A 13,815-nucleotide genomic window follows, 5' to 3' on the forward strand; every position below is an offset into this window, starting at 1 on the left:
TAGAATGTCATCTTCAATTCAATTGCTTAATCCAAAAGCAGAATCATTGAGACGTGCCCAAGCTCTACAAGTAAACATTAATGCCGCCCAAGGTTTACAACTGGTATTAGCGTCAAATTTAGGCCCTAAAGGAACATTGAAATTATTAGTTGATGGATCTGGTGGATTAAAATTAACTAAAGATGGGAAAGTTTTATTAACAGAAATGCAAATCCAACATCCTACTGCAGTCATGATTGCTCGTGCTGCTACTGCTCAAGATGAAATTACTGGTGATGGTACCACTACTGTTATTTTATTAGTTGGTGAATTATTGAAACAAGCAGAAAGATTTATCAGTGAGGGTGTTCATCCACGAGTTATTGTTGATGGATTTGAAGTAGCACGTGAAACATCATTAGAATTTCTTGATCAATTTAAACAAAAAGTTGCCTCATTTGATCGTGAATTTCTTTTACAAATTGCTAGATCTTCTTTGTCTACTAAAGTTACTCCTGAATTGGCTGATGTTTTAACTCCAATCGTAACTGATGCTGTTTTAACAGTCAAGGAAGAAAATCAAAGAAACTTGGATTTACACATGATTGAAATTATGACCATGCAACATGGTAGTGCCAGAGATACAGAATTAATAAAAGGATTGGTATTGGATCATGGTGCTAGACATCCAGACATGCCTAAAAACGTCAAGAATGCTCATATTTTGATTCTTAATGTTTCATTGGAATATGAAAAAACTGAAGTTAACTCTGGATTTTTCTACTCTTCTGCTGAACAACGTGAGAAATTGGTTGCTTCTGAAAGAAAATTTGTTGATGACAAGTTGCGTAAGATTATTGAATTGAAGAATGAGGTTTGTCCTTTGAATTCTGATCAAGGATTTGTTATAATAAATCAAAAGGGAATAGATCCAATGTCTTTGGATGTATTAGCCAAGAATGGTATATTGGCCTTGAGAAGAGCTAAAAGAAGAAATATGGAACGTTTACAATTAATATGTGGAGGTGAAGCACAAAATTCTGTGGATGATTTAACTCCAGAAGTTTTAGGTTACGCTGGATCTGTATATGAAAATTCGATTGGTGAGGACAAGTTCACATATGTTACTGAATGTAAGGATCCAAGAGCCGCTTCTATCTTAATCAAGGGATCCAATAGTCACTCTTTACAACAAACCAAAGATGCTATTAGAGATGGTTTAAGAGCTGTTGCCAATGTTATCAAAGATGAATCTATTTTACCGGGTGCTGGTGCATATTGGATGAGTTGTAACGATTATTTATTACACAGTGATGAAACAAAGAAGATCTTGAAGGGTAAGAACAAGTCAGGTATTAAAGCTTTTGCTGAAGCTCTTTTAATTATCCCAAAAACTTTAGCCGCAAATGCTGGTTTAGATCAATTGGATACTATCTCCAATTGTCAAGATGAAATAATTGATGGTCATATTGTTGGTGTTGACTTGAAATCAGGAGAACCAATGGATCCTACTGTTGAAGGTATTTGGGATTCATACCGTGTAGTTAGAAATGCTGTTTCTGCTGCCACTGGTATTGCATCTAATTTGTTGTTGTGTGATGAATTGTTGAAAGCAGGTAGATCTTCATTGAAGGAAGGAGGTGGTCAACCTGGTGGACCACCTGGTGGAATGATGCCTCCAGCTGGAATGATGTAAAGAGTGTAATTCAAAGGCGATTGATAGTTGGTACTCCTCTTTCTCTCTCTTTGTTTTTTTTAATAGAAATATATGTAAGTAAAAGGAATTTTTTTTTTTTGGCCAATTTTGAACGATACTTCAGATATCAAGTCAATAGATTAGGTTCGGTATATTTTTTGAACGATTTCATTTTAGCGGTTGTCACAAAAGAGATGCAGAAATATTACTTTATGAGACGTGTCCGGGCAGCGTCGGAATTCAGTAGTCCTGGTGATACTCGTTATTCTCAATTCTGTACTCCATGTTGAGTTTTGCCTTATTTTCATGCAAACGTTTGCAACCAAAGAAGAAGAAGAAGAAGGGAAAAAAAGGGGGAACAGAGAGAAAGAGAGAGATAAGTAATTGAGATGAGCTGAAATAGTTACTTGAAATTTTAATTTGGTTTTTGTAATTCAATCTTTTTGAAATATCACAATTTCAGTTTGGAACAAGCGTATTAGAGCAAAAATAAAAGAGTCAAAATAGGCAATAAATAAGAAAAGCAAAACAAAACAAAAAACAGACCATTTTCTATTACTATTCCAAAAATAAAGACGAGATGTACGATTCATTAAGTTATTTGACTTTCTTATTTGTTCATTTCAACTCTCGAAGCAAATCGTCCAGTCCAAAACAAAAAAAATAAAGAAAGTCGTACTTTTAACATGACTCAATGGTAAAGGTATTACGATTCATTGAAAATAAACCCTTAGTAATAGTTTTAAATGATTGCAAATTTCCGATACAATTACCAATCTTGCCTGGTGTAAGAGAACGGAGGTGGTCCCCTATGGCGGAAATATGAGTGATCCTGTAGTGTAATGCAGTGTATTCTGTATAATCTAAAGGAATTTTTTTTTTTTTCAACCACCTCTAGTTTCTAGCGATAATTGTTGCAAACGACATGTAGAAAGTAAAAGAGCCTAACTGTTTATTTATTGAAAATCCGGAATCTCGGAATAACATAGAATTTAACATCAACAACAACAACAACAACAATAATAATATTAATAATAGTAACTAAATACATAATGTAGTGGAAGTATACGTGTGTGGTGTGCGTAGATGCATACATTTTGGTTCAGTCTCGATCATACTTTTGTAACCCTGGAAAAATAAGCCCCCAAAAAAATAGCACATTCCTATTGTGTAACGCCGTATGTATAGATGAGGAAATGTGGGTAATTGTTTTTGGGGGACTACGTTTTGTATTTCTTTTTGTTTAGTACTAAACTTACATTAGATACATTTTTTAGTTCGTGTAAGGAAGTAGGTTTTCTTGGGGGTGGAGGTGGACGATAAAAGAAAGAACTAATTTTATGCTTGTAATTATGCGTAATAGAGAATAGGCTCAACGTGTGTGTGTGTGAGTTTACAAGCTAGCAAAAAATAGAAGGAGAAAGCGCAAAGGTAAGGGAATCTGATTGTTCTTTCAATATTTATTCCCTATTTTTTAAAGTTGAAATGCGATTATCGTTGCCATATCATTATTTTATTTCTACACACCTGCATGAGGCAAATTAAGGACAAATAAAATAAATAAAATAAAATAAAAATTTCAAAACAAGTTTATTATAATGAGAATCAATGAATAAAGATGATAAAGCTATCAATAATACAAACTATAAAACGTGGACGTTAATTATACAAAAAAAATTAAAATATTGAACAAAAATAAAAATTAATCAATTCTCCACATAATCATGTGATTGAGATTAGAAACCTTACAATCGCACACACACAGACACACACAGACACGTAACTCGACTAAGAGTCCTCTTACGATTTAGTTATTGTTTTGCTCTGGTTGACTTTCGCAATTTTTTTTTTCAAGTGAATAACAAAACTCGCAACTACTCTTCGACAACAATAACCACACAATCAATGCAAAATTTATTAATTTGAAAACAAAAAGACTACAAAATTACAAATCAAATTAAAAGGAGAAGATATGTGACTGGGTGTCACACTCCAGGCTAGCATGCATGCATGTATGCATCACGACGTAAGAAACTATATGTGTGTGTGTAATTTTTTTAACACTTTGCACAGTTCACGTATCCTCGCTCAATTTCTCAAATTGGACAAAAGATTTTATTTTTGTAAACATCAAATACTTTTAAACGCCTTACATTGTGAATTATGATTATGCGTTATGTTTGTATTTGAAGGTTGATTCTGTTGTCCGTCACTAACAATAAAGATGATTGAATGGTTTATATTTGCTTCTCCTATGTTTTAGTTCAGTTTTAAGCGAAGTTTTATTTTAAAAGAAAGCTAAAGAACTCAACACACGCGCACAAGGGTAGAAGAGTCTATTTCTCTGTCGATATTTAAAAGAATTGATTGCCTTACATGAAAGTTTCGGCCCGATAGCGCTAGCACTATTTCATTTTCTTTTTTAACGATGTCAAATGCTAAATATCTAAGTCGATGAGTTGCCATTGAATTGTTTCCAGGTAGTGTTTCTTAAAATATTGTCTATACTAAATTAAGAAACCACATAGCCCCTTGACATACAATAGGCTACCGTAATATTCATCAGTCTAGAACAACAACCTTGTGATTTAAAAGAAAAAAAAAAACAGCCTTTATCTTGTGTAAAGAAAAACTAGAGAATAATATAGACCAAATGGTGTATGAGAATCTCAGCATTTTATTGTCTATTGAAAGTGTCGAAAATTGCAAAAAACAAAAATAAAAAAGAAACAAAACGAAACAGAAAAGGAAAGGACAATTGCATCACAAAATTATGTAATGAACAACAAGCAGTATGTGCTGAGATGAAATGCAAAATATGCCCGTGGACAAAGAAACGTATGGAACTATTGTATCAAGACAAACCGATGAAGCTCCAAGAAAGAAAGAAAGGGTTGGTTAGACATTATAATTGTGTTCACGGTCTAATGAATCTGGAACTTATCTCATTGGCAAATCCTTTTGTATATGTATACATATCTTTTTGTTTCGAGATTCAGATTACAGATACGATCCTTCTTTGATGATAAAGAATAAGAAGCCATGCTACATTTTGTTTTTTTTTGTCTACTTGAAACAAATGAGGGGAATGAATATCAGTGAGCAAATGAATTATCAAGTGAATGTGAAAAAATAATTTTAAAAAAAAAAACTTCAACGATGATCTTTATAGAAAAAAAAAAGGGAAATCAGACTTAGAGTTGAATTTTATAAATATTATCCTTTTTGTTTGCGCTTATTAAACTATTGATTGGATATGAAGTCTGTTTATGAATGTTTTCTCTTGAAAATTAGAGCAGGCTTGTAATGATAAATGGGCCACAAGTTCGGTTTTCGCCAAGGGTATGCCGAAACACAATTGCATGAATAGAACCTTCTTCTTCTTCTTCTGTTTTCTATCTATTCTTCACTTACTTCTTGATGCTTCTTTCTATTTCTATTTCTCTTTCCCACAACTTTGGTTGATGAAATTTAAACTTTTTTGCACTTGCTATAACCATTTCATACAATTTTCATATTTGAATTTGAGTTACTGTCAGTTTTTGGTTTTTGCTGTTTTGCATGGTGCGTGCTAAAGTGCACAAAAACGGGAGAAATCAGATCATAATAAAGAAAAAAAATTTTTAAAATACAAAAGGAATTAAAAAATAAAAACCATGTCGTCATCAATACTGAATGGAAATACTTATAAATGTTAAATGTACGAGAAATACTAAAATCGGAATTTTTAAAAATAAAAAGACTTTAGTTCTATTTTGACCCTAGTTGATTGATAATTTAGTTGAACTATTGACCCATTAGCTATCCAACTGATTACAGATTTACTATTTGAAAATTCCTCCACCGTCATCTTCCTTACCAGTGGCGTTTTCCTTTTCTCTTTTTTTTTTTCTTTTCTTTTATTTTCCATGTTGGTTCCTTATGTTCAATTACTCTTATGTAACACAAACTAATTCATGAGGGGGTGTAGTGTTTCTGATCACACAAACTTAACCCAGAGACATTTTCATGTCCATCAGGATTTCTAAAAAAAAAAGGATAGCAATATTGTTTCACAGAGGCTGAGCGGGTTAAATGCAACAAGGTCAGGATTCTCAAAACCATTACTAAAAGAAAAATAATACTAGTGGGATTAATTCCGTGTCCAGATTTTTTTTTTTTTTTTGTGTGTGTGTGTAGGCCATTACCTCTTCAACAAAACTTTACCTTTGTTAATGGCACCTATCATTGATAATTATATATTGATCTATTTTGTGTGAAAACCATATTAACTTTACTAGTAAATTAGAATTTGATGTACTTGTAAGGGCAAATAGAGTTCCACAAATCAAATCTAACCGCCTTAATTTGCCTCAACTTGGGGGCAATGAATAATAATAATAATAGTAATAATAATAATAATAATACAAAGTAGCAAACATTATATCCAACAGTGATTCTTAACAAACATCCGTTATTCTTGCATTATAGCAAGATTGTAATTGATATGCAACGGGAATTACACCACCTGGGAATAAAACAGGGCCAAGTCATTTGTTATTTCAATACAGCCACAATTACTTTTTGTTTTAGTCGCAACGTAACAAATTTATGTACCATGATTATTGTTAATTCCATTTTTGTACTCGCTTTATTTTTGCAATTATGTACAGTTACATAAACTTCTATGTATATTACCAATCAAAACATTTCACATACATTTGTGAATTTAACTACAGGTAAAAGAAGCTTACTAAGTATTGTTTCTTTTTCCTTTTTTTTTTTGGGCATCTCGTAGGTCGCAAGCTTTGTTGCATAACCAACAAACTCAAGTGTGTATCCTGACACTTTTTTGTCAGTTCTTATTATTATTATTATTCTTTTTTTTTTTTATCTTCTTCAATACTTATTGAGTTCATTAAAGTTAAAACCGCAAATCTTTGATTTCCACGTACACATTAACCCACATTATTACATTGATAGTAGAGTTACCAAGGTTATGAACACTTTTGAAATTTGTTTGATTGTAAGGTTTTCTCTCTTTCTCTGGGTTTACTTCAATGATTTTACCCCAATTTACAGGATTTCCATGATGTTATCAAAGCAAAAAAAAAAAAATTAAACACGAAACACATTTTCATATACTGAAGCGCTTGACTGGAGAGTTATGGAGAGTAATCAAACTAGTCAACAAGAGCAATATAGAGATCAATTTTTGGACATCACCAACTTGAAATAAAAAATAACAATCAATTAACAACAGCTGCATAGCTCTTTCTTATTTACTAACCCTTCAAGGTGAAACAACAACAACAATTAAGAATGTGTCTAATTATTTAATACGGAAACATGGACCCAATCAGTCCCTAGACTGTGTGGTGGGATAAAAATTTATCTGCTATGATTAGACTTTTCTTTTCATTTCTTTTTCTTTTTTTTTTTTGTTCGTTTACCAATTGGTTTCTAATGATTAACAATGGTTCTAAATTACCTTGTTCTATCAATTTGAAAAACGTCTACGAGAAGAACATGTTGAAAGAATGGAAATTAGAATTGTTAAAAAAACAAAGACAAAGCAGTCAAGGAACAAAGATAAATGTCGTGTCCCCCACAAAGGCACTTGGAAATGTGTTCACCATATTAATTCATAAAGTATTTGTCATCTGAGTATATTTATAAGGTTATGCAACCTTCCTTAGTTTTATACGTCCCGTTGAATAAGTTTGCGATTGTTTCTGAATGATTTGCTTCAATATGTGATACTTTTCTTTTTAGAAATACATATAAAACAAAAAAATATATAAAAAAAAATTTGAATACTCAGTACATCGCCTTGTGGAATTTAAAATTAGTCTTGAAATTCATGTTCTAGTTTTAAGTGATACTACAGAATGCACAATGCAGAACTTGTAAAGCAATATTTATCTTTATTCCCACTAAGAAACAAAAATAAAAAAAAAAAGCAAGTGTCCCCTTTTTGTGTTGATAGACTTTGTAATTTTACCTCTTTCATACTTTAAGAAAAATTTTAGTTCCTTTTGTTTCTTTCTAAATAGATTTAAGGATTTGTTTTTCTTTTGGTTAAGAAGAATGGCAAGAACAATATAAATATCAACTTGATTTTCAAAAGTAAAAGAAAAAAAAAAAATTCGAAAAAAGTAAAATTTCCGAACCCCCTATAAATACTAAACAACCAATCCTTAGGTAACAGGTGTCTCAGGAATACTGTTTTTCATATTTATTCCATTGCTGTTTTATTTTTCTTTTCTCAGCTAATTAAGTTACCTTCTCCATTAAAACTTCATTTCATTCAAAAGAAAATTGGAGTGACATCTTGTGACACAATCAACAATTTGAGAAAAGAAGAAGAAGAAGAAAAAAAAAGAAGTTCAACATTTCTCCGTATCGTTTTGTTTAATTCTCAATTGAGATTTTATCAAGTTCCCCCATTTATATCTAATCATTTGGGATCTGTTTTTTTTTCTATATTTGCCCTTTCTTTTTTCAATTAGATTAACTTCACATCAATAATCATCAAGATTAAATATTAGATATATCTAGAATTTGGTTGCAAGTTTAAAAGAAAGAGAAGTCCCTTTGTTTATATTTACGTCTTGATTTTTGATTTTTAATTTTTCAGTTCGGATATTTTTACCCACCACCCATACCCGTTTCCAAATCCATACCCCCAAAAAACCCACTACATACAGAAATTTCAGTTACGTGGTGCATTTGAATTTACAACAACCAACACCCATCTTTCCAATCATACCAAGTATCATTCGTCACGTTATTGAAGAGAATCCAAATATCAATTGATTTCTCCTCCCACCACCAACAAGAAGAAACTTATTTCATAACCAACGGAATCTATAGATTTTAAAGTGTTTCTCAAAAGTACGTGGGAATTACATAACCGTACATATTCTGCTACATTTAAATTCGGGTTTAAAATTTTTTTTCTGTGCTTTAGAATTTGTAATTTTTTTTTGTTTTTTTGTTTTGGCACGACAGATTTGGACACTTTTAATCTATTTATTTTATTATTTTGATAGTCCTTATCGGAGTTCACGAGTTATTATTTAATAGATCGACTCACCTGTGAAATCAAATTTATCAAGAAGTATCAATCGAGGATTTGTCAATTTGTTTTGTGAGAGACGTTTTCATAATTTTAGATTCACCTTTTGGTTTGTATTATTATTTTCTTTTCTGCCTCCACCCTCCATTGTTGAAATTTAGGTGCCCAACTGCATTTTTATTTTTTTTGAGGAGACGCACACACAGAGAGAGAGAGAAAAAGAGAGACAACCTTTTTGTCATTTGAAAACAGAGGAAAAGATTTGAATCACGAAAACGAAATAAAATAATAATTATAATAATAATAATAATACAGGAAAGCAAAAAAAAAAAAGAAAAATAAAAAATTAAGATTGAAGGAACAGAAAAATCCCTTACACATTTTTGACAACCTAGAGATTCATCCAAATAATAACGTGAATTTTAATTTATCAACACAGGTTATTTTACATCCATTATTTGGCAGCATATATCTAGAATCCTGTTGAATAATCATTTACAACCAACTATCATACATACTTATCTGGTCTCCACCCATCCCACTCCCCACAGACAGAGAGATAGGTGAAAATAACAACCATCAACTTGCCTCCTGATTACAATAGCATCGTAGATGAAATATAATTCACTAAAGCATACAAATCTCACTATTATAAGACAATTAATCAATCTAACACCTTATCATTTCATATTTGTATTCTGATCTATTGGCGTTAATCAAAGGTAACAATTTTATTACAACAATCAACTTGCCCACACTCATTTGATTTGATTTTTTTTTTTTTTCCTATTATCATTTTTCCTCCTTTTCATTTTTGGGTTTACACATTTTAATTTATTTGGTGCAAGAACAAAAGGTAAAAGACAAGTGATAATCCTGTTCAATTATTATTCATTTAAAGAATCATAAGTATCAAGACTTCTGTTCCATAATTGACATTATCGGGTATTTCTTTTTTATTTTTTTTTTTTCTTAACATTTAAGGAATCATACATCAAAGCACGTCGCCAGACTTTAGAAAATTCACTAAAAGGACCCTTACCTTATCTACTAGTACTCCTGGTTAAAGAAAAGAATAGAGAAGAAGAAAAAGAAGAGAAAAAAATTTTTTTTTTGCAACAATTGGAATCCAGATCTATAATTTTTATTAACTTAGGATTATCATATTTATTTTATATTATTTTGGTTTTTAACTAGAAGTATTTTTTTAATCATTTGATTTAGCATAATATTTACACAAATCATGAGTAATTTATCTAATCCTAATTGGAATGAGAACCCTAATGGAAGCAAACTAGGAAATCCACCAGCTCCACGTCAAGCGTCAATTACAAGCAATCCATCAAATTCTAATATTATGCCACCTACACCTGGGTCTACAGGTCCACATCATCCAATGCCACCACATTTTGCTACTGATTATTCAAGAAATGTTCCAGTTCCAGGCCCTGGTGTTCCTCCATTCCCACTACAACAAAACCAACGAGCTTATCTACCGAATGCGGCATACACAATGCAGCAAAGTCGCGAAAAGCTACAGCCAGGACAAGCTCCACTCCCGCAACAGCAACAACAGCAACAGCCAATGTATCATCAGTATCCACCTCAACCTATGGGATATCTTGCTGCAGATATGTATAATAATCCTCAACAACAAGAGTATCAGCAAATGAATCATTTACAAAATCAACAATATAATTTGCAGCAACGTCAACAACAACAACAAGAACCATCTCAAACTTCTAACCAAAAAGGAAAACAGCAGCAACCACAACAACAACAACTCCTGCCACAACATCCACAGACAGGAGCACCTGTTCCTGTTCAACAATATCCTGTTGCCCCTGAATACAATGCGGCTTACCAAAGCCAGCCATCAATATCAGGTCCACCAGATCATCATCAACCTCAACAACATCAAGTACAAGGTCCTCCGCCTCAACATTGGGAAGGTTACCCTCCACAACCACAACATGGACCAATTGATTCTCAAGTTCCTCCTGGTCAACTACAGCAACAACCATCCCGTCAGTTTCCACCTACAGGTCAACCACCTCATGAAGAGAAGAAGAGAGGTAGAAAACCAAAGTCAAGAAAGGCTTCGGATTCAGGTATAAATACTAGTCATCAATTAGGGGGTCAAGTACGATCAACATCCGTTGGTGGTACTGGAAAACCTGTTACAAAGAGATCACGTATGGGATGTTTGACATGTCGTCAACGGAAAAAGAGATGTTGTGAAACGAGACCAAAATGTACTGAATGTGCACGTCTTCGGCTCAATTGTGTCTGGCCAAAACCGGGAACAGAACATAAGAATAAACCAAAAGATCAGAAGGAAGATGAAAATACAATTGAACATGCAGAGTTTGGTCGAATCAAAGTGTTGAGAGGTATTGTTGAATACCGAAGCAAATGAGAACCAAAGGAGAACAATGGTATAGTCAATATCAACTAAACATATGCATAAATAAACACTTGTTTGTTTGATATCATGGTTTAAAATAAAATTGGAATACAAGTGGATACAGAAATAATTAAAATGAAAATTCCATCTACATAGATTCATGGATAATGGGTTGTATTGTTACTGTTTTGTTTTGACTTTCTTGTTTGTCGTTGCTTTGAGTTTTTTTAATGTATTACTGGACACATTGATATGAGTTTTATATATATAGCTTGATTATGTTTTATTTTTTATATGTTTTTTTTTTTTTTCATTATCATTAGTTTTGATAATGATTATGTTGTTAGTAAGTTTATACTTGTTATTAATTAAAATAAATATTGTATTATTATTCTTTTAATTGTCATAGGATTCTGTATGTGCTCGTAGTAATATATAGTATGTTTTCTAGTCGACTTGGTTCCTCCTCCATATATGCAAACGGGAAGATAGACAACAACAACAACAAAAGGAGAGCTCAGCAGAACCAACAATATTCTGAAAATCACAGTCGCCCAAAAAAAGAAAAAATACGTAAAATTCGTGTACGAACTGAAAAAAGGTAGAAAGAGCCAGAGCGAGAAATAAATTAAAAAAGCAAGAGAAAAAAAAAAAAATAACGAGAGCAAATCTTGAAAAGACAGCAAAATTGTTTACAACCAAAACAAGTTGGCCACTACAAATCAATAGAACAATTCATTTGATACATTCAACATTATAATGTCCCTTGATTTGTCATTACGAGATAGACAGATCTCTGTCTTGCAGAAGATGCTTCATTTGAATAAAGAAGGATCGGCTGATTTAACATTGGCTTCCAAATCGGAAGAAATAATCTGGAAAGTGTTGGTTTTAGATACAAAATCAAGAGCCATTTTATCATCTGTATTAAGAGTCAATGATTTATTAAAATGTGGGATAACTGTTCATGCATTGATCACTTCTAATAGAGCAAGTTTACCTGATGTTCCAGTTATTTACTTTATTGAACCAACTATTGAGAATATTTTAGTGGTTATTGATGATTTAAATCAAGATAAATATGATAGTTTCTATATTAATTTTACATCACTGATAAACCGTGAATTATTGGAGGAATTTGCCAAAAAGGTATCAATTTCTGGAAAATCACAAAAGATTAAACAAGTTTTTGATCAATATTTAGACTATATTGTCACTGAACCCAACTTGTTTTCATTGAATTTACCACAAATTTTCACTCAATTCAACAGCTCCAATACTTCAGAAGATAAGATCCATGGTCTTGTTGATGTTATTGCAAATGGATTGTTATCAACAATTATTTCAATGGATATTGTTCCAGTTATACGAGCACAACAAAATGGTCCAGCAGAATTTGTTGCTCAACAATTGGACTTGAAGTTAAGAGAATATCTCAGCAATACAAGAGGAAGTACCACCGCCACATCGTCGATTCAACAACGTCCAGTTTTGATCTTGTTGGATAGAAACTTTGATTTGACATCAATGTTTTCTCATTCCTGGATTTATCAATGTATGGTAAGTGATGTTTTCCAATTGCAAAGAAATACCATCAAACTTGTCAAATACGATGGTGAACAAAGTACAATCAAGAATTATGATGTTGATCCTAAAGATTTCTTTTGGAACAAATACTCTCAATTACCATTCCCAGATGTAGTTGAAAATGCCGATGCTGAATTGAATGCTTACAAGAATGATGCTAAAGAAGTCACCAACAAGACTGGTATTAGTTCATTGGATGATATTGATCCAAATGCTAATGCTACTGCAAACATCCAACAAGCAGTAGAAAAATTACCTGAATTGACAGCAAGAAAGGCCACTTTGGATATGCATATGGATATTTTGTCATCGTTGATCAATGAATTACAAGCCAAGAACTTGGATAAATATTTTGAAATTGAACAAAATGCCATGGATCCAAAGGTTTTGAATGAATTTTTGGAATTGTTGGTTGTTGAATCGGAGAGAGACAATTCAGAAGATAAATTAAGAACTTTTGTTATATTAACATTATTGGTAGATTTGACTCCAGAATATATCTCCAAGGTTAAATCAATCTTCCAACTGAAATATCCCCAAGTTGATTTGTCTAGTTTTGATTATATCGTAAAATTCAAAGAAAACTCCAAGTTAGCCAATTTGTCTTCATTAAATGGTACTAGTAATAATTTTACCAACCAAGCCTCACAAATGAATTCTACTGCCTTGTTGAGTGGTTTATCTTCTAAACTTTATGGATTAACAGAAGGTAAAATCTCAGAAGGTTTGACTTCAATTGCGACAAAAATCAAGAACTTCATTCCAGAAAAGAAATTGTTACCTATAACAACCATTGTTGAAGCTATAATGGATCCAACTAATGCATCACAACAAAGTGTACAATTAACAGATGAATATTTGTTTCTTGATCCCAAGTCTAGAGGTGGCCATTCTAAACCACCAAAGAGACAATCATACCAAGAATCATTGGTGTTTATTGTAGGTGGTGGTAATTATTTGGAATACCAAAACTTGGAACAATGGGCTAGTGATCCAAATAAAGTTGCCAAAAAAGTCATATATGGAAGTACTGACATTATTTCGGCAACTGACTTTTTACAAGAATGTAGTATTTTAGGTAAATGA

The 13,815-nt window shown here is 32.2% G+C and overlaps 4 protein-coding genes across 4 annotated transcripts; all 4 read left to right on the top strand. All coding sequences in view use genetic code 12, as the record gives it.

Moving 5' to 3' along the window:
- Nucleotides 1–4: 4 nt before the first annotated feature.
- Nucleotides 5–1,675, top strand: CCT6 (chaperonin-containing T-complex subunit; the record flags this gene model as incomplete). Its single annotated transcript, XM_002549426.1, has 1 exon — nucleotides 5–1,675. One exon carries the CDS (start codon nucleotides 5–7, stop codon nucleotides 1,673–1,675), a length of 1,671 nt encoding a protein of 556 aa, XP_002549472.1.
- A 2,660-nt stretch (nucleotides 1,676–4,335) lies between these two features.
- On the top strand, nucleotides 4,336–4,698 carry CTRG_03770 (uncharacterized protein; the record flags this gene model as incomplete). Its single annotated transcript, XM_002549427.1, has 1 exon — nucleotides 4,336–4,698. The coding sequence occupies one exon, from the start codon at nucleotides 4,336–4,338 to the stop codon at nucleotides 4,696–4,698; it is 363 nt and encodes a 120-aa protein (XP_002549473.1).
- Nucleotides 4,699–9,978: 5,280 nt separating this feature from the next.
- On the top strand, nucleotides 9,979–11,154 carry CZF1 (Zn(II)2Cys6 transcription factor CZRF1; the record flags this gene model as incomplete). The annotated part of the gene is made up of 1 exon (XM_002549428.1): nucleotides 9,979–11,154. The coding sequence occupies one exon, from the start codon at nucleotides 9,979–9,981 to the stop codon at nucleotides 11,152–11,154; it is 1,176 nt and encodes a 391-aa protein (XP_002549474.1).
- Nucleotides 11,155–11,901: 747 nt separating this feature from the next.
- Nucleotides 11,902–13,815, top strand: CTRG_03772 (syntaxin-binding protein; the record flags this gene model as incomplete). Its single annotated transcript, XM_002549429.1, has 1 exon — nucleotides 11,902–13,815. One exon carries the CDS (start codon nucleotides 11,902–11,904, stop codon nucleotides 13,813–13,815), a length of 1,914 nt encoding a protein of 637 aa, XP_002549475.1.

The sequence above is a fragment of the Candida tropicalis genome, assembly GCF_000006335.3.
Source record: "Candida tropicalis MYA-3404 genomic scaffold supercont3.5, whole genome shotgun sequence".
NCBI lineage: Eukaryota > Fungi > Ascomycota > Pichiomycetes > Serinales > Debaryomycetaceae > Candida > Candida tropicalis.